Here is a 25439-nt window from a genome sequence, read left to right as displayed (position 1 = left end):
GAAGAGCTCTCCTTTTTGCGTAAAGAGAACGAAAAACTGAAGTCTAACAGTATTTACAAAGCCAAAATAATATGTTTATAAACGAAGTTAAAAGAATTAGAAAGCAAATATAATAAAGAATTAATTTCAAAGGCCAGTTCTAAAATATATAATTGTGATCGTTTCAATAAAGTGGTTAATAACCGGTGGTGGATATATTACGAAAAAGTTTTATACAGAGCCAAGTAAATATGCTAATGAATGGCAAGAAAAAACTAAGATGGATTGATTAAGGTATCATTCGTGCATTAACACAACATGCCTCATTGATAAATTATACAATCATCTGCGGTTACAAGTTCGAATCCCCGTACCCAATGTGTCAACATTTCGACGTTGTATGATTGCGAATAGATCACGACAATATAAGAAACTTTAATCCAAAATGGCCACCCAAAAATCAACTTTTTTTAGACCACTAGCTAATCTGGGTGTACTGTCATGAGTTTGTTACACAAACGGGGCAACCACCATATAGTGGCACACACCCTGCGGTTATGGGAACAGATTTGTACCATGGAGGTGAAGACTGGCCCCAAGCATTCTTTGGTCCGATGTGTCGTTCAGCTCCCATTACTATGGCACTTTAAGTAGAGCTTACTGTGCAGTAACACATAAAATTTCAATCAAATACTTTCCATTACTCAATAAAATTATTTGGTTCCGAGCTTTTTTAAAAAAAAAAATAATTGCAACAAATCTAAACATGCTAAAATGAAAAGTAGTTTTTGGATTGGTATGGAAACCTAAAGGCTGGAATATATGAAATCAAAGTGTACACACATATCTATCTCTCTATCTCTCTATTTATCTATATATCTTTCCATCTCTCTGTCTCTCTGTCTGTCTGTCTGTCTGTCTCTCTCTCTCTCTCTCTCTCTCTCTCTCTCTCTCTCTATATATATATATATATATATATATATATATATATATATATATATATATATAGACACTATAAAGCAAGTGGGCTGATAGTACACGATAGTGTCGGGGATGGTGACACCTTTACATCGAACTTTGCTTGTCGTGTAAACATTATTTGACATTAGTGTCTTCATCTTCAACGTACCTATGAGCAATTTACTGTATGTTCGTGTATTGAAACTGGTGAAACAAATTTCAATGTTTCAGAATGTAAAAAAAAAAAAAAAAAAAAAAAAGCCAGGGTCGAGAAGCCTCAGACAACTAACAGCAGAAATATATTATCTTGTAAACTATTTGTCCTTGCCTTGTGAGCTTATTTGAATTTATTTTTAAGACCTTTAGGCAACTTTGGCCCACCCCGAATGGATGATGATGGGAAAATTAGTGGAATGAAGAAAGTGGTAGGATACTAGACAACTTCGAGAAAACACACACATTCGAAAAATGAAATGAAATGAAATGAAATATTTGAGTTTTAGGTCCCACGGTAATGCCGGTTAGGCTAAAGGAGACGGTGATGATGAGTAATGAATGAAATAGTGGAATGAAGAAAGTGGGATGAAACGGGAGAACCCCGAGAAAACCCACGCACACGGTGTTTGTCCACCACAAAGTTCACTTGGCAGGGGCTGGGATCGAACCCGAGACCCCAAGCGCCAGAGGTGAACGCTCTACCACTGAGCTACCGCGGCCCCCACACACATTCGATGTTTGTCCACCACAAAGCTTACATGGCACTAACCGAGATCGAACCGACTACCACATACACCAGAGGTGAAGGCTTCACGGTGTAGTTACCGTGACATTTCTTGTCTTTGTGTTCTGGTTAATACTTGTAACTTAGTTGTATCTTGATTAGCATGGGGCAGCCTGCTACATTTAACTTTCGTTCCCATGGTATGCTGCCATATATTTTACGAGACAAGACGAGACAAAACGAGACAAACGAGACGAGACGAGACGAGACGGGACAGAACCTCTCGAGACGAGACACGAGACGGGACGAGCTCATTTTTTCGAGACGAGACACGAGACGAGACACGCTTTACACGAGACGAGACGAGACAGCCTGAAGTCTCGTCTCGTCTCGTCTCGTGGCAACACTAACTGTGACGTATGGCTTCAAGATTTTCTTTTATACTTGGCAGATCCTCTATTTTGTAACATCCTTGGATTTACAGAAGTTTAAAATCGACATCAATCCTTATTCTAGTTGAAATAACTATTGTATGTGAAGGTCAATCTGAGAAAAGATGGAAATTGTTTAATGATTGAAGAAGGACAGTAATCAGCTAACATACGATTACGGCAGATAAAAATTTTTCGGAATTTCGTTGCAGCTCTTTGTTATCATAATATACTCATTTACTTAATCGCTTTCAAAGTAGGCACCTTCAAAACACACATACACATACACTTGTTCCACCGCTGGAGAAACCGATGGCAGACCTCTTTTGGTATCTTCCGAAGTTCAGCCATTGTGTTAATTTTGATCTCTTCTACGGTAGCGATACATTTCAGGCCCATTGTTAGGTTTAGGAGGAGCTAAAAATCCGTTGGTGCTAAGCTGTTTATAAGGCTACCAAACTCCCGAAAGCAGATTTCCCCAATTTGCATATGAACGTGATGTTTGCACATTCAATCCTCCGTTCAGCCACATTACTCGTACAGTCTGCAGCAAAAAAACCTGCAACATGAGCATGTAAGTTTATTGTGAAACGACGAAGTCTTTTGCTCCAAAATAAGTGTGCAGGAGAGGACGCTGAGGTATCTCCTGGCGTGATTCGTACCACTTAGACGTTACGTTGACTCCCTGGGCTGTTAGGGGTAGTTTCACAATAAACTTACATGTTCATGTTGCAGGTTTTTTGCTGCGGACTGTACACTGACACGTTATGACCCGATCACGATTGCGAAATCCATAAAATAGGCAACTTAAGGACTGCAATGGAGGACTGAAGGTATATTGTGATTGGATCACAATTACCAAAACTACAACAGCATTCCGGAAAGTTTCTGACTACACCTCATAATTGCTTTGTTTTGAATGGTCAAATTGAAATGATAATAACGATTGTTTTTATTTAGAATCATTGTGTTGAGACAATATTAACAATTTTGTTTAACGTGGTCGAATTGAAGCGATAATAATTTTGTTTAGAGCGGTCGAATTGAGGTGATAATATCGATTATTATTTAAAGGTAATAATAACAATTGATCAAACTGAGGTAATAATAACAATTACTTCAATGTTGGGTAAGTTACTTGTAAAAATGTAACGTATTACAAGTTAATTTACTTTTTCTTAAAATATAACGCATAACTAACGCGTTACTTTCCTCAAAAAGTAACTGTTACTTTACTTCTAAAGTAACGCGTTACTTTTAGGCCCGAAACTTTGAATATGTGAAAAAATCTTATTACTTCAATTTTCCGCACTACAATTAAAACCGCTATTATTATTATTATTATTATTATTATTATTAGTAGTAGTAGTAGTAGTAGTAGTAGTAGTAGTAGTAGTAGTAGTAGTAGTAGTAGTAGTAGTAGTAGTAGTATTGTACGTTCTGAATCGCTTTATGTAAATGCAAAGACAATTTTTTACTTGACAACTAAATGGACATTTTCATATAATGTAACATTGACTAAAATGCCATACTGCGTTACTCGTATGGATGGGCACGAGCGAGTTCGAGAGAGTTTTCTTTGAAATTCGATTCGACTAGAAACAGACATCTTTCAGCTCGACCCGAGAACTAGGTTCGAAAAATTTCCTCAACTCGACTCGAATTTGGGTCGAGTTTCGAGTCGAGTCGAGCCAAATCCGGTGTGTAGTTTCGAGTACTCTCTTCAAGCATCTCACATAGACAATATAATTATTATCAATTATACTACTACTACTACTGCTACTTTATTATTATTATTATTATTATTATTATTATTATTATTATTATTATTATTATTATTATTATTATTATTATTATTATTATTATTATTATTATTATTATTTAAAACAACACTGTGTATAAATAAAAGATGGGCGGTTTGTATTTGAATACTAAAATACTAGTTGATTGCCAACCTCGGTAGTCGTGAAGTCAAGAACATTGTTCACGAGCTTCTGAATTTGGTTTGAGAATCTAGGTTGAGTATTCGGGCTTGAGCCAAACATTGTTAAAAGTTATAGGGCACTGGCCAAATATTTTCAAAACTGCTCAGTCCGGGTTTAGAATTGTCAACGACTCGAGCAGCTCAGCTCACAGCTCATTCACTATCGACCCGAACCGAGAAGTGAGCCAATCCAACAGCTCAACCAAACGAGTCGGCTAGAGCCCTCGGCTCAGTTGAGACGAACCGAGCAGATGGCTCATCCCAACCAAGCCAGTCGAGCCGATGTTTCACCCCAAGCCAGCCGGCTCGAGCCATCGGCTCAGATGAGCCAAGACGAGCTGAGCTTGTTATAAGAATCCCTTGCGACCTCGCTATCGAGACGAGACGAGATGCGAGCAGTGTCCCCGTCGTGAGCAACACTAAAAGTATTCCGTATTACTGCTTACATTTCTCATGGCTTTCGCTTTCCAGCGTAATCAGGACATGATTTCAAAACGAGTTAAAACGAGCGAGCCATTTATCAAACTCGACGCCAAAAACAGTTAATCGGCTCGGTACTCGACTCGACTCGAAACTTGACTTGAATTCGAGAAAATCTTCCAGGTGCTTCCAATCAGTACAAGTGATTTCCCTGAGGCTGTTCTCATCTTCCAAAAGCAGCAGGTGGCACTATGATCTTATCCGTTTCTTTGTGTGTCGGTGACTGCTCAAGATCACTGACATACTTGGTTCATGTTCCATTGTTCCATTCTGAGAAATTCACTTACAGGAAAGAAACATTTGTTTCCGAAAAAAATATACATATATTGTATTTACTCATCCGAAATGTAACGTGAAAAAAGTAACGCAAACTAGGTACGTTACTTAAAAATTTGTAACGCGTTACCGTTACAGTTACTTTCGAAAAAATGTAACGCGTTACTAGGAAACGTTACTTAAAAAGTAACGCGTTACTTGCGTTACGTTACTTCCCAAGACTGATTTACTTTATTTAGAGTGGTCAAATTGATATGATAATAACCTATTTAATGGTGATGAAATTTGGGTGATAAACAATTACTTTGTTGATGCCATTTTATTTCGGGAAATGATAACTTACTTTATTTAGAGCTATCACATTTGGGTGATAATAATTTATAAGTGCGAGTACTTACTTAGAGTTCTTCAATTGAGTTTCTAGAAACAATTAGTACATTTACGGCAGTCGAATTGAGGGCTAATAACAGTTAAATTACTTAGTGTGGTTAAAATGAGTAAATAGTCATGACTTTGTTTAGAGTGATCAAACTGAGGCGACAGTAACAATTACTTTATATTGAAATTTAATTGAGTGTGGTCGAACTGGGCTGACAATAACAATTATTTAGAGCTCTAAAATGGAGAGTTCAAAATTACAACTATATCTCGACAGTACTGATTAAATGTCTGAGACGCTGTAGTTGTAGGATGTTATAAAACTAACATAACTTTATAGGTATCTACTATAGTCGTGTCGCTGCATGAACTATCTTCCAGTCACTTAGCACTCCCGTCTAAAGCAGAAAACATCACACTTAACGTTGGTTGCCGATGATTACCTATCCTTGAAAGCGCTCAGCTGTTGCTACGTGTAGTAAACAAAGAAATACGTACAATATTTTCACAGTCGTTAACTGATTAGGGAAGCTTAAAGGTGTGTGCTGAATTGCAACAGACCTACGTGCTTCCAAGTCAGCGATGGTAAAAGAGTGGGTAGGACTAGGTCTGAGGAAGAGCGTCAAAACTTTAACAACAGGCGATCGAGAATGATTCATTTCTAACTATTGTCTTTTAGGATAATGACAATTCCTTTGTCTGAAATGCTTTACTTGAGGCACAATAAGAATGATTTTATGCAGAATAGTCGATCGTGGTGACAATACATTACTTTGCTTAGAATAGTCTAATTTAGGAGATAATGACAAATGCAGCGATATTCACATGTTCGACAAAAGTGATTCAAGCTTTAGGCCTACCAAAAAGTTTCAACCCAATTCGAAACACCACAAATTCATATTAATAGTAAACATTGACAGATATTGGTAGAACATTTACTTCGACCATATCAACCAGTAATATGAAGTTATAAAACATGTCAAAGAATTATTAAAAATAAAACTTTAATTCTGATTATTTTCTTGATTAAAAAGTTCTGTTCATTTGATTTCTTTGTTTCTGCAGGGCCTTCGTTATATATTTAGGCTGATTGGAAGTGGATCTCTCAGTTGTCCTATAGAAGTATCTATAGACAATCATACTATGGTAGTAATTAATAGTGACGGAAGTGATTTTCTACCTGTTGAAGGTAAGTTCTATTACGAAGCAATTAAATTATTCTGTTATTTGAAAACTTCCATTCTTTATAAAGATTTTCCCAATGGTGTAACCAAAGACCAGGATTTTTCTAGGAGATCCAGGATTATAAAACAAACCAAAAGTCTAAATGAATTTGTTAATATATAAATATCAGCTGCTGTTATCAATAGCAAATTAATTATGTTTCTTCTCTCTGCTTTTTAGACGATCCCCTTTCAATTTTCAAACGCTTGTCTGGAGAGAAAGTTTTTTTCTAGGTTGGATTACATTACTTCTTAATTTAATTACCTCTCCAATTGGTTTAAGATAGGGCTTCTCAACCTGGGGGTCGCGAGCGAGTTTCATGGGGTCGCGAAGATAAGCGGAAGAGATAAATATAATTAGAATTGAATACTAGAAAATCTTTTTAAATATTATTTTGAATTTTGTTCTGATAGGTATATTTTTATTTTTGTATATACTGTTAAGAGCAACAACAACCAAAAAAAAAAAAAAGTCTACTAAACATTTTCAACAGGTGCAGAGTTGTTTCAAAATCAATTTCATTAAAAGAGATACGATATGAAACTAATGAGAACTGCATATTGAAATACTAGAAAAAGACAAATGCAACAAAACTTTCATTGAAACAAAATTAAAATTGAAAGCTAATGAGATACCTGAGCGTGGTGTGATTTCACTAGTGCACCAATGTCCGGTTCAGTCTTCGTGACGCACATTATCAAGTTATTTAAAATACTCAACTTTTTTAACAACTGTCCAAGTTCTTTAACCAAAATTAGAAATCACTTTATTTTTTTATCATATGACCCAACATTAAGGGAGTTATGAAGTTTTAAAATTTTTAAACGGTCTCCATTTTGAAACAGTATAACGAATCGGATTCGATATTTGTAATATGAATAAACTGGCCAAATTTGCTTTTAATCCATTAACTTTTAGGGAAGTTATTGTATCCACTATATACAAGAAATAGATTCTACTATTATATAAATGATCTCCGCAATAGGTATATTAAAAATCCGAGACAAGCTTATTAGAAACCAGAAATTATAAGGGGGTTCGCTGGCAAGATGATGTGACAAAAAGGGGGTCATGCTAGGAATTAAGTTGAGAACCAGTGGTTTATGATGTTGACTCAACACAGAATAGAAAGCTAGAAATAATTCTGATGGCAGCTTAGGATACATATACCGACCACACATTATTCTGCTTAAACTGGCCCATCCAGACATTTTTTTGAAGACTAAAGGCAAAATCTTTGCTTTATGCCGAGCATATCATTTTTTTAAATTTTATTTTCGTAGTTGATTCTTTGGTGATATACACTGGAGAGAGATTTGATTTTGTGTTGAACGCCACTGCATCTGTTGGTAATTATTGGATCAAATTACGTGGCCTAATGGATTGTGACGAGAGATTCACGAAAGCATATCAAGTAGCCATTTTGAGATACGAAGGAGCACCGCAAGAAGAACCATTAGGAGAAGTTGATTACTTTGCAACCGCAAGAGGAGGAAAGGTAATTATGAGTAAAAACATATATCAATAAGAAGTAACAACCTAGATACTATCCAAGTAGTAAGAAAACTTTCGACCAGTTGGCGCGTGTTGCGCTTTCAATGCGTGCTTTCATACAATCTGCCTTTTGTTGTACTTTAGACCCTTTACAGAGCCTTATAGCAGCACTGGCCCGTCATTGGATGTAGACTTGACTTGTAAAACACTTGCATCAAGCTTGAATGGAACACTGAATGCAGGGTTGCCCCTTCCCCTGTAACTTGGTTAATGGAATCCAGCTTGCAGCATGCTCGCACGCTTTCCAATCAAGCTGGATGCAAGCTTGACGACTTGCAATGCATGCTTACAGCAAGCGATTTGCAAGTTGTCTCTGCTTCTTGGGTATAAGCAAGAAAATGGCAAATTCTAGTGTAATAATCATAATAGTACAAAAGGTTTCATAAGAGTAATGCGAGGGGCAGTCAAAATATTCTCGGAATTTTGTTGTAGGTCTCTCTTATCATAACATGTAAGTACGCATTTACTTAATTGCTTCAAAGTAGGCACCTTCGGAACATACATACTTGCTCCACCGCTCCTGCGATTGGTGGAAACACCAATGAAAAGCCTCTTGGTATACCACACACTCCTTCGTTCAGCTACATTACTCGGATACGTTGTCTGTAGTAATCTGTTCACATTTTGTCAAGTTCATAATTAGGCAACCTAATTACTGTATTGACAAGATTCATTGTGGTTGTATCACAAATGCCAAGACTTCAACAGCATTCCGGGAACTTTTTTGACTTCTCCTCGTAGTAGTACAGAAACTACTGGGAACTACCAATTCTGATTGATATACAAAGTGGTCCGAAAATAGGGACAAATGCAATTGAAACTACGTACAGTAGAAAATTCGAAATCAAAGCTTGTGACTGTGATATAGGAGAACGGGGGACACATGATGAATATTAGTTCTAAATACTTAGGTGTACTCGTATCTTACTAAATGCTGATACTATTCAGCACGGCATCAGTAAAACTACTCTTCGTGGTATTCCAATTCAATTGTTTAACTCTATTGAGTTGAGATGATTTTAGTTTAGCGTCCCTTTTAGCAGCGAGGCTATATGAGACGTAGACCTACTTATTAACGTGGAATCCGAACCACATGAACTCCCGCCGCGAATCGAACCCGGGTTTCCTTGTTAACTTAAGTAGGAACATTGTATTAATAAAGGAAACCGTTCTGCAATATGATATGTATATTGCTAAATGATTTAGTACTATAAATTTGGAAGACTCAGATCTTTATAGCTCTTATAAGATTACCTTATCATTATGTTCTATAAAATCACTTTAATGAACATCTATTTAGTGTATTGACTTTTATTTATTTATTTATTTGCAGCAAATGAATTCATTGAATCATGAAGAAGCATCCACTTCTATAATTGTCTCCGAATTGAATGATGTAACAGATGACCACGAAACAGAGTTGCCAGAAAATCCTGATTATCGTTTCTACTTTGGGTTTGATTTCAATCCTATCGATAACCCTCACTTTCATAAACCTTCCTTGTATGGATTTAATCAAGGTAGGTACACATATGAGTATTTTGTATATTGGGGATGACATAAACTCAGAGTAGCCAATGGTAAGGTGAAACACTAAACAAATACACAGAGAGCACTATGGAGTAATGACATGAAATGTTAGGTGTCATGAATAGAGAGGGGTTCTGAGCAAATCAGTAAGACCATTTCGAAAACCAATGCATAGAACACATCTGTTTGCCATTATACCCATTAGGTAGTTAACGACTTCTATGGGTATGTTGTCCAATTCTTCTCTTAGGGAAGTTTTTACGTCCTGAAGGATCAAAGATCGTGGATCCCTTTGTGCAACTCATCATCCAAGAGCAACCCAGCTATGCTCAACTTTATTAAGATCAGGGGAATACGGTGGCCAGTCCAAATGGTAGATATTCTTACGCTCAAGGTATCTTCAAGTTTTGCAATTCTGTGTGGAAGTGCTTTGTCATCCACAAACATGAGTTCTGGGCACACTGGACTACAAAAAAGACGAACATATCCCGTCAGGATCTCATTACAATGCCGCTCCCCAGTTACGGATCCGCCTGCAAAGATGTACAGTGGTGTTCGTCCATTTTTCATGATGCCCACGCATACCATAACACCAGTGCCACCATACCTGTCCCATTCACGGGTGTTCGGTGAATTGTAGCGTGTTTCTCATTCTTGCAACACCAATTAATGGCCAGAACCACTGGACAGGAAGAACCCTGACTCATCTGAGAACATATCATTAGTACAGTTCCTCTCGTCCCAATCACAATGTGTCATGCACCAGTGTAATCTGGCACGGCGGTAGATGGGGGATATTGCAACACACTTAGCGGGCTTCCACGGATACAACCCGACACTATTGACTCGTCGTGAAATTATTCGGGGGATACACGAATGCCTGACGTCCCGACGAATTCACTAGCAATTTGCGCAGGAGTGGTATGTCTAATCCTTCTGGCCAATTGCCTAATGTTGCGATCCTGTCGAATTGTACTTCTATCACGTCTTCCACCATCCATGCGTACAGCCGTTTCTGTGGTCACAACAGCTTTCTTCAGTCGGGAAATAACGTGCACCCCTATCACACGTGCAGCCTCTGTAATATTTTGATCTATCTCAAGAAACCAACAGCTCTTCCACGACCATAATCACTGAGATGAACCCTTTGCGCCATTTTCCAACAGATCAATTAGCTTGCACTGCAGTGTTGTACTTACAACAGCTGTTCGTGGTCGTGCTTGGCCGTGTTTCTTGAGTGCAACTGTAGTCTGGCGTTTGTTCTAAGCAGGTATTTCGCATATCCTGGTTGCCTCTCCTCTTGAATCTAATGGCTTATTAGTGTCCTCTACTGATATATTTATGCCACTACATAGCCACGAAGACGCTCCATTCTCAAAAATTTATGACCGAAAATTTGTTTCATCCCTAGCAATTCTCAACCAGTGTATAATAGTACAAAAGTAAAGAATTACATGAAGACAATAATTATGAGATAGCACATCATAAACAATTCCCAAAACGAGAAAAATATCCATTTCATGTACATCGTAGCCATGAATGGATCATATGGTTTCCATCCACGAACTGCCCCGTACAAGTTATATTTTATCCCAAGCATGTGATAAGATGGTTTTTCTAATCAAGTATACATTCGATGAGTTGTTTTCAATGAGTTTTAAAATGAAAATACTATATTGACAAATATGATAGGTGACAAAGTAAGAATTTTCATGGAAAATACTGCGCTAGATATAGATTCTTGACAAGTCTATGGACTCTTGTATTTCCAGTTTTATTTCTCCCACGGAAATATCATTTTCTCTCTCTTCAAGGATGTTTCGCAGACGTCTCAGTCTTTCTCCATAAATAATATGGTGTTTGTGCCAGACAGTTCTTAGTCCCAGGGTTTGAAGTAGCTCACGGATAATAGTCGGTCAAATTTGCCTCACTATGCAGTTTTATACTAGCAGAATGACAGTGCTGCATAAGGATGTTTGTATAACCGAGTTTATAACTGTAAAATGTTAGGACTGTAATTAAGAAGATAAATCTGATATTGTGAATTCCCAATGCGAATTATGACTGCTGAACCTTGGGCCATACTTCTCTCATAATCTGCTGGATAAAGCGTACGCTTCTCTGTTGAGATGTCTCAAAGTGGTCCATTCATGGGAATCACGTCATTCTAATTTCGGCAACCTACAACACGTAAAAGAACATAAAGAGATGCTTGCTTTTGAATTATATTGGCTTAAACTTATTTGTTGCATTTACACTTCATTTGGACCATTTGCATGCTTGTGCCCTAACTTCAGAAAATGATGGAAAAAGTATAATGCCTCCATTCACTTCTATAGACAGGTACCATTCTTAATCTAATCACTGCGAAATTAAAATACCGCTAATTTTACAGTAATTATGTGATATCTTGAAATAGATAAAAGATAATCGAAATGTGGAAGAAGAGCGCGCTAGGCAATATTATTTTGCACGAGGTACCGTTGTCACGACTCACCTAGTAGCTTTTCGTTTACAGCCATTTATAAACGCGAAAATAAATGCCGATTTTCTGAATGGCTGGAAATCGAAAGCAGATAATAGAGTCGTGATAACGCTATCTCATGTAAAATAATATTGTCCAGGGAGCTCTTGTTCCACTTTTCCATCATCTTTTATCTATTTCAAGACTGTAAAATTAGCGGTATTTTCATTTCGCCGTGATGGGCCTTTTAAGATATCTTTGTAAGCAGTAAATTATAAAACCAAAAACTACATAGCTATGGTTTTGGCTACCAACATAACAGAAATATGAATTGATCATGAGATATTGAACTTCAAATTTCACTCCTGGGAAATTCAATTAGGCAATTTGTAATCCAAGCAATCCATACCACGAAGTATGTTAGTTTCAAGAAAAAACTGCAACAGAAAGATTCTATGATAATTTTCCGCCGATATTTCGGTCTTTGCGAAATATTCATTTTATCCAAGGTTATTACAGCACACTTGCACTCGATACTTTTTTGAAACATAGAACTGGTACATTCATGGAGCTAGTCTAATAATAGCAACTTTACCCTACATTAATGAATTCAACTAACACAGAAAGGAAGCGAGAATTGGACAAATTACAGTGAAACTAATTAGCGCATTCAACAGAGGTAACTAAACTAATCAACATACTTAGAAAGGAAAACAAAATATAAGGCTTCTTAGGAAATTGCCTTTAAAGTAGTAAGTAATTAGTGAAACAGGATGGTAAACGGGAGTAACATGCATAAACTAAATGATAATTATCTGCATTCTGTGTCTGTAGTTAAGAGGTTATCTACAAATTTTGAGGGAATTTGGATTTTTTCTTTATCTTTTTTCAAATTTTTATCCCTTCTGGACCCCACCTTGTGTTAACCCACAGATCTCAAAATCAAATGAAAACTACTAAGGGATGTACTCAATGTGTGTACAAAATTTGAAGCTTTTATCTTGAACAGTAAAGGATGGGAAACATATTTACCAATGAGATAAGAACATCCTCACAATGTCCCAGATGACCCGGGCTGAGTTGGCGTGGGTCAATGAAAACTTGACCCACGACCCACTGACCACCACCCACCGCGACCCACCACCCACCACGACCCACAATGACCCACCACCAACGGTGACCCACTCTGACCCACCACCCACCATGACCCACTGTGATCCACCGTGACCCACCACCCACCGTGAACTACTCTCATCCACTTTGACCTACTTGGACTCACCAAAATCCATCGTCATCAACTCTGAACACGATCCACGGCCTCTTCTGAATTGACTAAAGAGTTTACACTTATAATAAAACAAGACTGTGAAATTGTCACTAATCGAAGTTTGAATTTCTAGTCAATCGCTCAAGCACCACTCTGTTACAATAACGGTGGATCTGACCTTTACGATATAAAATGGTAAAGTGTTTGTCAGTGAGGAAATTGAAGCACTTCGAGGTGGGGGGAAATTAGTGTGTGCCTAAAATATACTTGTACTAAGAGAGTATTCTTGCAAGTGTTAATTTCTGAACGCATTCCACAAGAAACTTATATTCGCAGGGAAATACCCCTGTACAATATGGAAAAAGTTATGGTTTCTCAGTTCATAGTATTTTTCTCACAAAAGACCTGAAAATTCAGTTGTTCATAAGGTATAAAGGTGCTCGGGAATCCTATGTGAGAGCATTTCCATAAAGTATGCTCATAATTGTAATGTGTAATCACTAAAACACCACGTTAAATTTAAGTTACAAATATGCATAATTGCAATTATTATGAACATTTATTCAAAGTAGTTTACCTAAAGCAAAGAAGAGACTTACTAAAAATTAGGTACAAAGTTGAATAACACAAATAAGCCATTAGTAATACAAGTATACATTTTCCGTAACTCGTAATTTTCCACCTTAAAACAAATCTGAAATCGGATTTATTTCCTGTTGGTAACTTTTCCGTGGTAAATCATCCGCAGTAGAATGATGTCCATCCTTCAGCCAAGAAATAACTAGCTCGTCTATTTCTAGCGGTGGGCCATTAACAATGATGCGCAACAAGCTAGACAATGTTTGAGCACTTAGTCTATTTCTAATACCAGTCATCTGTAGATTCATAAGGGAAAATCCCCGTTCGCACTCTGTCGTGGAAATTGATAATACTTCTACCCGATTTCTACAAGTTCTCATCGACAATCTACTTGTTAGACTTAAGTCTGATAACGATTTTTCTTGGTCAGGTTTGAAATACAGTGGACTCTTTTTAATTCGAAGTCCAAGGGGACACGAAAAAACTTCGAATTATCCAACATTCGAATTATCCAACAACATTTTTTCACATATATAACAACAAACCAAAGTACTGTGCATCAAAAGCATATTCATATGGTGTAGACTTTATCTTTAAAGCAGCTTATTTGCGTGATCGAATACCGCAAACTAACAAACGACATTGACTCCACATAATTCGAACTACGTGTACAATGGAAAATATATTTAGTACAACACTACAATATACATTGAATAGCCCAAACAATTAAACACCAGTAACAATTTGAATATTCTGTTCTCACTTTTAAGAAGTCGTAAACCTTATTTGCTTAAATCTGATTGCTTTTATACGGTCAATAAATCTTGAATTTCATGTATTGCGTGGAATACGATATATTTGGTTAACTTTATCAATAATTCATCTTAAATTTTCAACCAATTCTGAAACAAGATGAGATTGGCACACGTTCTCTATCTTTACTTCTTCCCCACTCACCTTCATCTTTATCATTACATAGATTTTCTATTTATCTTTTGTATTACTCTTCCCTATGGCTGCATCTGGATAACTGAAAACACGTTAAAACTGTATTTCTCTGTTTACATCTGTCCAACATTAAAAATTTTCAATTGTATTTAGTTCGAATTATCCAAAACATAGGTTCAAAAGTTCGATTTATCCAGGAGTTTTTACTATTGTTTTCAATACAGTTTTCAAGGGGAACGGACTTCTGTTCGAATTATCCAATATTTCGAATTATCCAAGTTCGAATTAACAAGACTCCACTGTACTCAGCAAGAAGTATCATCTCTCTATCACCACACAATATCTTTCCCATATCGACTATGTTAGTTGGCAATGTCGACCTATGTAGAACAGAAACTTCATCTACCACGCCTTTGATAGGGAATCTTGTGAATAAGTTATGAATTAAAGTCTGATAAACTGATGATTTCTTATTTGTTTATAAATTTAATTTTTGTAATTACACATGAAGGTTTGGTACCATTATCAAGTTCCCTCCTCCGTCTAGAAAGCGAAAGGGAACCAGGTTCCTGGTAAGTGTTCAGAGGTGAATGGGAATTTCCCTCCTGCTTCAACTTCAATTACCACACTGCTGTTTGCCATGTGCCAAATTACGATGAATTTCAATTAAATTATCATAGTATAATTATTCCTTTGTTGAATTATCAATACTTTTCAGTAGAATGAAATTTCAAAGTTCCAAATCAAAGTAAGTAGACCAACGTAAAGGGGGAAAAGTGTAAAATTTTCCATACAATTATGCGTACAATCCAAACTTCAAATTTCCGTGTTATTAAGCTTACAGTACAAATTTTATGCCTATTTTTCTCACAACTTTATGGGTTGATTGCCCTGTGCTATAAGCGCTCCATATAATAAACATAAGCTTCAGCAATTATTTTAGCAGAAAACAATGGATATATGAAGCCAATCACTGTATTTTTTGTTTCTGATTTTTTTTCTTAAATAACATCGATCGTTTTCGATCATTTTTACAAACCAACTCACTACCAATTTTCCATATATAGAAAGTTCCCCCCCCCCCACATAAAGGAGAATTTTAAAAAAATGCTAGGGCACATTCTGTTTATTTTCAATAAGGAGTTACTACACTGAATTTCAGCTCCATAAATTTAACGGCTTGCGAGATACTCATTTTTTTTTTCGCAAAAATTCGGATACTCACTACCTCCTTAGGATATTATCCATTATAATAAAAGCAATATAATATCCCAATTTGGATTAAGGCCTAACTATATACCAAAAGTAATTTCATTTGACTTTGCAATTTGACCGTGATGATCCGGCACACATAGTTACATTCAATCTTTTATATAATAATTTACAGTATATATTACAGTGATTCAAAAATTTATTTTTTCCAGTAGTTAGCTCTAAAAACTCACAGGTCTCGAAAGCCAAATTGTAGTGTAAGTCCTATTGCTATTATTACTATTAAAAATATCCAAAAGTGCCTGAAGTTCTTTTTTCACTTGGTTAAATATACTCACCTCAGGTAAGTAGACAGAAACAAGTGGAAAAGAAAGGGAAATGGAGGTCTTGAAAGTAAAACGGAGACAAATTTACCAGTCTTCAGAAGATCCTGTCTACAATGCAGTGAGCAGAGAGGGTCGGTAGATCATACTGAGTCGGTGGGTCGCAGTGGGTGGTTGGTAGCAGTGGGTCACGGTGGGTCACGGTGGGTGATGGGTCACAGTGGGTCATGGTGGGGGGTGGGTCGCAGTGGGTGGTGGGTCACGGTGGGTCATATGCTGTTGACCCACGACCCACTGACCCACTCAGAAAACTTGGCCCACTTGACCCACTGACCCACTCCATGTCTGGACCCGGGTGTAACAAAAAAAATTCCTGAGACATCCCTATTTATCCTAGGATTATGGTTCGTACACCATTCTCTTTAGAATAGATACCATTCACATGTCTTCATCATGTATCTGAGGCGGGAAAATCGTGAAAAGTGTATTTTGTTTAAAACATCCATTTTTTTAACTTTTTATCCATTGAACCTTCTTGTTTTAATGCAGAGATCTGAAAAATAGTAAGGGGTTCACTAAATGTGTGTGCAAAATTTCAATCTTCTAGGTGCAAAAGTAAGCCCATCAAAAAATAATAAAAATAGGCCTAACAAAAAATATTTTTTAAAAAGTTCTGACGTCACCACACACTATGTCTCGACGCAGAAAGGGATGAAAGCATATGTAACGTGTTCTAGAATGCCTCTAGGCTTAAAAAAACTGAAGTAAAAAGCTTTATTGGTACTTTTTAAATCGAATAATGAAGATTCTACCCTATCACCTAAAAATAGTGGTATAGTTTAAAAGATTTAAATATGCACCATCAGTCCAGCCATAGCCCTTCTTATAATCTCTCTCTCTCCTTGCAGCTCAGTTGATCCATTACATCATTTCATTGAGCTCTGTTATTTTCTTTCTTTTAGTGCTGAGAAGGGAAGAACAGCTTTACACACCCCAGATTAACCACATCACAATGAAGCTTCCTCCGTTTCCTCCACTTTCCCAAACGGAAGACATCCATCCAGGAGCATTTTGCAACGAAACAACTTTAAGAAATTGCGAGAGAAAGTTCTGTGAATGCACTCATGTTGTTGAAGTAGCACTTAACTCAGAAGTGGAGGTTGTTCTTGTTGATATAGGTAAGTTACATAGCATTACCATTTATCTCAAATGTTTCAAAGTGTTCTATAAAATTATTGATGATATCACTTTTTTTTTAACATCTATACTCGTACAGGAAAGGAATATGTACGTCAAATATTAGTTTATCAGTTTGCAATATGATCGTCTTGAACTGTAGTCTTGTATCACTATCTCAATCAGAAAAGAGAAGTTCCTGTACAAAATGTTGTGAATTTTCTGTGTACAGGATGATCACAAAGTAATGTTATCCTCTATTGCGTGTTCACATATTCATAGATGGCCGTTTTATATTAATGTGGTATCATGCCAGGGAACAACTTTGAGGTAGTATGACTATTCTGCACTACTTATTTTAGAGTGTCTATGTGTACACCATCGTTTTCAAAACAGAGTATGGCTCGCTTCCATGTACGATGTGAAATTCTCCTCAACATTGCTGGCGTGATGGCTGTAAATGCACGTCGAATAGCACCCTTAGGTTCACCAACTCTGTCGTAACGTCTGGCACCAACCTTTTGTTCAATGAATCCTCATAGTGCATTGTCGCAAGGATCAGGACTACGGGGTGGCCATTCCAAAGGTGCGGAGAAATAAACAGAATCATGACCAATCCATCTATAAGGAAATACCTCTGGAAATTTTTCTAACGGCAATAGTATAATGGGTCGGTGCTCCATCCTGTTGGAATCATACACGACCGAGCAGTCCCCGATCTTGCAAATATGGAATAAGCCAATCACTTAACATAGTGAAATATGCAATGCGATTCACAGCGCTGTCAAAGAAATGTGGAATTACTAAGTGGGTTGCAGATACTACAGCCCAGATCATGGCATACAGTAGGTTGTGTTTAAGTTCTTAAAAATGTGGGTTTTCTTTACTCATAAATCTCAGAAATAAACGTTTTTGGCTTTTGCACTGCGTTATATTGCCCACTCATCCGAGAAAGAACACTTTTCTCCTTGAAAGAAGAATTGTAAAGACTTCGTGCATTCGCCCAAAAGCCTGCTGACGTTTTTGCATATCACTATCACTCAATTAGTTTACAAACGGAGGATTAAATGCCTTTAATTGTGTGAATCCTTCTTCATATGTTTTTGTAATGTGGTGTATGGAGCACACAATTCCTGTGACCGCTTACGAATGGATGCTTTTAGCGAACGTTCAACAGATGCTGCAGCCTCCAAACACATACCTAGTATCGATGGTCATTTTTGAGTGGGGCTTATCTTTTATGTAATCAACTTACTATCGTAAAATTGTTGGTTTTGAAGGGGAAGGTTTCTGTAACCTTAAGAGGGAAATCATGCTGAATATCTCTCTTTTTACTGTATGGAGTCGTTCGTGAATCCAGAGTCTGATGACGATATGTTCCTTCATGGTGAAAGTGGACTCATTAGCCACAATTCTGATGTTAATTAGCTCTTACAACAATAAGAAACAACAATTCATTAACATCTATGTAATTCATAACATAGGCGGCGCCAGGATTTTGGTAATGTGGGTGCAGGCCGGAAAGGGATAAGACATAGTAAAAAAAAATATATTAACATGGTACTCAATAAAAACTTTTGTGTACATATTTAGAAAAGAAATCATACATGGATACACGTGTATGTGAGTTATGGATTTATCAAATAAATATCAGAATTTTTAAGTGTACAATGGTACTTTTTGCAATGGCATCAATTACAAGAACTTTTAGAAGAACATTTCTCTGTTGAATGCACTATTGAGACTTAAGATCTCAAAACTAACCCCTATATAATAACAAGTAAATTATGAAAGACTTAAGAAGTCATTCAAATATATCCAAGCACGAAACAATAAATAAACAAAACAGAAAGGATTATTGTAGGAAATCTGGAAATCGAAATTAATGTGGGTGCAGCTGCACCCACTGCACCCACTGTGGCACCGCCTATGATTCATAGGAGGTACAGCTCACAGATGAGAAGAAGAACCCTAAAACAGGGGTAGCGGGGAAAGGTCAACGGCATGGTCAAGTCCATTTTCGGTTTTTGAGGTGTGGTCTATACTTAGATGTCGTCTGCTACTCCGGGTAGTTATCTGTGTGCTATTCCGTGGTGTCATTTGAAAGCCCTGTGCGAAAAGTGGGTGAGTCCATACCTACGTCACACTACTTCTGCTAGGGTTCTTCTCCTCATATGTGAGCTGTAACGGGACTTTGAGATCAAGCTGTAGAATTGTACTTGCGAAATTATTCTGAAAATACGAACGAATGATAGAAATGCTTTCTGTTACTTCAGAAACAAATTTTTTTGCCATTGTACACTTTCCCTCCATCTGTAAGGCAGAGTACAAATCACATTAGATTACATGATTGTGGTACCTGTTGAATATAATCTTAAATTTTGGTAATCTGTGTTTATAATGTAATTTATTTTACATTTTTTTAAAGGTGTCACATACAATGCCAATCATCCATTTCACTTGCATGGCCATGCATTCCGAGTGGTAGCAATGGATAAGTTGGGCAACAGTACAACTGTGGAAGAGGTGCAAGAGTTAGACCGCCGAGGATTGATCAAAAGAAAGCTGAGAGGAGCTCCGGTGAAAGATACCATATCTGTCCCAGACGGTGGATACGTCATCATGAGGTTTAATGCATCGAATCCAGGTAAGCATACGAGATATACATAATGTTACAATTTAGATTTAATAGCGTACGTGTCTCAAGTAGTCATATCAAGTTGAAACACTATAAAATCCCATGTCAAGAGGCAGAAATATCCCATTTTGCATTTTGATTTCCCACGGTTAACTAATAATAATAATAATAATAATAATAATAATAATAATAATAATAATAATAATAATAATAATAATAATAATAATAATAATAATAATAATAATAATATGAAATTCAAACGTATGTATGCCGTGTGTTGTTTTTGTCAATTCTGCGTGAATTCCCAGTAAATTTTGATCTTACACGTTAATAAAATCGTTTGTAAACCACTCTTTTCCTTAACCGAGAATAAGTATATTTTGTTATGTTGTCAGAAATGCAGTGACTTCATCACACATTTTTACCATTACTTTATAGTGAGCTGAATGATTACTGCAAAAGTTTCGTTCTTCACACATTTCGTGTGGAACGTTTGGTGAAAATTGACCGTTTCTCACTTGATATTTTACGTTTTCTTTCTTTCATTCGTTCATTTTTGCTTTGTGTTTTCTTCTTTCTTCAAATACCAGAGCACAAATTTCGTTTCTTGCTACTTGAATCTTAAGAATCACATATGATTAAGTCACTCCTGACTAGCATGGATTTTGTCCTAAACAAAGAAAAGACATCACACTAAAAGTTGGCAACACTGACACACTTATTGAGGGCTCATTTTGCCTACTTTCCCCTTCGTAGAGAATTTAGTTGGTGTGGATTATACAGGGTGTCACAATATTTTGGGAACCCGATTCCTCACATCAAAAGAAGAAAAAAAGTTCATATGGATCTGTGCTCAAAAGTAGATAGTTTTGGAGTTTTATAGGGTACCGAAGACGTGAAACAATGAACTTTAAAGGTTCATAGTACCACTAATATAGAACCGATCGTAGTCGGATCAAGACGTCACTGAGGAACTAGTGTGTGAACTATCCAAATATCCATCTTTCCGGAACCTTCGGAACTTGCACAATCATTTGTAGAGAGGCTGTTTGGAAGTACTTGATCACTCACCATCTACTTCTCTAAAAATTGGTGTGCAAGTACTGGAGCATTCTTACGGGTCTTCACTACTGCGAAATTAAACTACCGCTAATTTTAGAGTTTTTCTGTAATATCTTCAAAACAAATAAAAATATTCGAAAAGCAGAAACGTAGTGAACTAGACAACGTGATTTTGCATGTGATACCGTTATCACAACTCATCTATCTGCTTTCGATTTGCAACTGTAGATAGATTTAGCACTTTTCGCGGGTTCTGTAAATAGCGGCATACCAAAAGCAGATAGGTGAATTGTGGTGAAGGTAGCATATGCAAAATCGTATTGTCTAGTTCACTACGTTTCTACTTTTCAAATATTTTTATTTGTTTTGAAGATATTACAGAAAAACTTTAAAATTAGCGGTAGTTTACTTTCGCTGTAGTGAAGACCCTTAAACATGGATATTTGGATAGCTTAAATACCAGTTTCTCAGTAATGCCTTGACCCGACTACGATAGGTCCCATAGTAGTGGAGTTATGGACTTTTAGTTCACTTGTGTGACATTTTCGGCATCCTATAACTCCGAAACTATCCACTTTTGAGCAAAGGTTCATATGAACTTTTTTTCTTATTTTGAAGTGAGGAATCTGTTCCCAAAATATTGTAACACCCTGTACATATAATGAAAAATCCCATATATGTTGCCAATTTTCACGAAAATTCCCTTTATCCCATCTCGAAAAATAATGTCAAAAACATTCGACGAAACGGGATTGGCATCACTGATCTCAAGGACTGTATCACTTTCAACATTGGTTGTGAATACGTGAATACGTTAGCAAATCTTCGAAGTATAATGAAAACTTTTGATTTAACATTTAATTTAAATAAAATGAAAACTGTTAACTATCTACACTATTTTTATTTAAATTAGTACATTGATTTTTATGTAAAATTATTTCTTTTTGTTTTCTTGAAAATAAATTAGAATTTCGCTGGTTTTCTTAGAGTTTAAATGAATGTCACTTATTTTCCTTTTTCGAAATGAATTAGAATTGTTAAGTATTTTGCTTTTTGGCAGGTCCCGGGACAAATGATTTTTTCTTTTCTTTTTTTAAGTTTTAGACTTGGGTCTGGAAATGTTTCTTCCAAATTTGTCGATCTTCAGCTTCCTCTTTTATCTCCTGATATTTTATTTTATTTTTCAAATCATCGATCAGTTGTATTCTTCTCTTCCTATTCCTCGTTTTCCTTCCATCTTTCCCTCTATGGGAGTATGAAGAAGACAATTTCTTCGCAAGATGTGTCCAATCCCATTGGCTTTCCTACGAAGGATGCTGGATCAAAGCGTCCTCTTCTCTCCTATCCGTTTTAAAACAATTTCGTTTGTTACTCTCTCTGTCCATTTTATCTTCTCCATCTTCCTCCAACACACTTCAAAGCTCTCTAAATATTTTTTTTCTTTAACTTCCTTAATGTCTAAGTCTCTGACCCATACAGTCCAATGCTCCATATATAGCACTTGACCAACTTCTTCCTTAATCCAATATTGAGCCTGCTAGTTAAGAGTGATCTTTTGTTGTTGAATGTTTCTTTATCTACGGCAATTCTTGATCTGATCTCTTTGGTACAATAAGCACAGTAAGCACCTTTCGTCATAAATTTAATCCACATAAATAAAAATAAAAGTTACAACCATTTTTAGATTTGAAATTCGATAGTGTCCTGCTGAACGAGAAACCTGACTAATTATTCAGAGTGTATTTGAAAATTTTAAATATAATAATACGTCTCGCTCAGATAGACTTTACCCTAAACATGAATGTTACGATCTTTGCATGACTCCTAGACAGCTGCACAAATTTATATATATTTTTTGGTATGTGAATAGACTACGGCCTAATTTAAGATTTTAACACATTTTCGGCAAGAGAGAAGGTGGTGCGAAGAAGGAGTAATCGAAAACATCCATTATTATTAGTATTCGATCATAGGCGGCACCTGCGGTTACGTGACACAATGTCAAAAGTGGAAGTGTTGAGAACAGAAAGTCATCTAACTCAAAATATCGACAAGTAAATATAGAATTAATCTTGATATCAACAGTGTCTTTGTTTACAAATTGCAATATTACAGAGAGCTGCTCCTCAAGCGATATCTCGTGTACAATCAATAATAATGGAGTAATATTTGCAACATGGGCAAGCACAAATATAACTCTTCTCTATTTCAGTTGCGCCTTTGTTTCAAATCGCAGTATTACAGAGAGCTGCTCAATACAAATTATATCTGATCCAAAATAATAGAGTAGTACATGTTTTTTTTTCAACAACTTTTGTTACATTTTTACTTTTGCTTACTTCGAGCTTTATAAATTCATTTTGAATACTTTCTCTCAGATAATGACAATTAATATTATTGTTTACCATTTTTCGTAAAGTTGTGTTAAGTCTATTTGACTAAATAAAAAAACTGGTAAAATGAAGATTGATTTTTTGTACCAGATTCTTCCAGCAGTTGCATGCTCCAGTTAGACTTCGAGGCTTCCTCATAGTTAAAGAATGAGTGTTGATAACATCACAGGACATTTCGCAGATGAATACTGATCTACAACAATATTACGGGATAAATTTCAGAACAACGGGAGCACTAAAACACAGAACACTTGATGGAAGCGATACTTTTAGTCGTGATGCATATGTTAGTATCCTGCAGATGAGCTGCTTAAAGAACCGTAATCGGTTTGACTCTTCTGGGGTTTTCTAAATTTAAGAATTTTGTTGAATATTCGTATAACCTACTGTCGAAAGTTTGCGAGTGGAAGAGAAAACGTCACTAATCACCACGCTGTTGAAGCAATTTCGCTGGAACATCATCGACCTCCCTCCATACAGCCTGGACCTCGCTCCAAGTGACTTACACACGTTCCCGTATGAAGGAGCACCTAAGAGGCCGTCGCTTCGCTTCACATGAAGAGGTGAAACATTCCGTGACAACGTGGCTGAAAACACCGAACAACAGGTATTTTACCAGGAGGCAATCTTCAAATTCATCTCGCAATGCGACAAATGCCTTAACCGGTGTGGGTACTATCTGTTGGCTGTATAGGTTGTATGAAATAATATATACACGTTTCACTACAGGCTTTGTACCCTTACTTTCTGATCACCCCTCGTAATAATAAAATATTATTTTGTTTACATGGTTCAGATTAAGAAGGTAGTGAAATCAAAGAAATGACTAACTTAATAAAAGTTAATGTACTCTCCGATATTAAGTATCCAATACTGTAATTGTGTTTCATTCCAGGATATTGGTTGTTTCATTGCCATTTAACATTCCACTTGGAGATCGGAATGGCTGTCATATTCAAAGTTGGTGATCACAGTGATTGCCCTCCGGTTCCTAAAGACTTTCCACGCTGCAACAGTTGGACTCCTAATGTGGATAGTTCTTTTGTAGAAGACTTAACAGGGATAATACATCAGAAGGATATAAACAATATTAAATATTATAATTTACCACCAGGAGTAGTTACCAATTCCAGAGAATTTCCAGATCCTATCGATTCGAACGTTGTTTGTGAGTTTCGCCCATAGTGATTGTCTAAAAATTTGTGATATTATTATTATTATGTTTAAATATATTTTTATAATGTATAAACTAGTGTTTTTTTAAATATAATTTCCAGAACTACAAAATGAGATTTCCATAAGGACTCAGTATGTAACTGTCAGAGATGGAGTTTACCATGGGTCAAGTGGGTCAAGATTTGTGAGTGGATCAGTCGGTTTTGGCTCAACAGGAAGTGACCCACTGCGAACCACCACCCGCATTGACCCACTCTGACCCATCGACCCACTATACCAACTACGACTTACCGTCCCACTCTGCTCACTGTATTGTAGACAGCATCTTCTGAGAACTTGTGAATTTTCATTTGTTTATATTTATTTACCTGAGATCAGTGGACTCTATATCTAAGTACAACGAAAAAAAAACTTCAAGCACTTTTGGATATTGATATTTGTAATCGTAATAGTAACATTAGGACTTACTACTTCGCTTTGAAGACACAGTCGAATTTTACTTTTAATTTCCCATTTATGTTGGCCTACTTTGGCTTGATTTGAGACTTTCAAATGTCATCCTATTTTCCACTGAAAAGTATCTGTAATTCAACAAGAAAATAATTATGTCTGATAATTAAATGAAATTCTTCGTAATTTGGCCCATGACAAACACTTTACCATTTTATATCCTGAAGGTCAGAT

At 36.5% G+C, this 25439-nt stretch overlaps 1 protein-coding gene across 1 annotated transcript in view; it reads left to right on the top strand.

Moving 5' to 3' along the window:
• Positions 1-24764, top strand: part of LOC145683194 (multicopper oxidase 3-like) — a 53285-nt gene extending 28521 nt beyond the window's left edge. The window contains exons 5-10 of the mRNA XM_081754557.1: positions 6275-6398; positions 7717-7931; positions 9321-9507; positions 17273-17488; positions 19915-20133; positions 24475-24764. Of these exons, the coding sequence (XP_081610683.1) occupies positions 6275-6398; positions 7717-7931; positions 9321-9507; positions 17273-17488; positions 19915-20133; positions 24475-24764 (1251 nt within the window). The remainder of the gene's footprint in view (positions 1-6274; positions 6399-7716; positions 7932-9320; positions 9508-17272; positions 17489-19914; positions 20134-24474) is intronic.
• The last annotated feature ends 675 nt before the right edge of the window (positions 24765-25439 follow it).

Source organism: Thermobia domestica, chromosome 4 (assembly GCF_964235325.1).
Source record: "Thermobia domestica chromosome 4, izTheDome1.hap1.1, whole genome shotgun sequence".
NCBI classification, from domain to species: Eukaryota; Metazoa; Arthropoda; class Insecta; order Zygentoma; family Lepismatidae; genus Thermobia; species Thermobia domestica.
The sequence above is the reverse complement of the archived record's forward strand: the minus strand, read 5'-3'. Positions and strand labels throughout refer to the sequence as shown.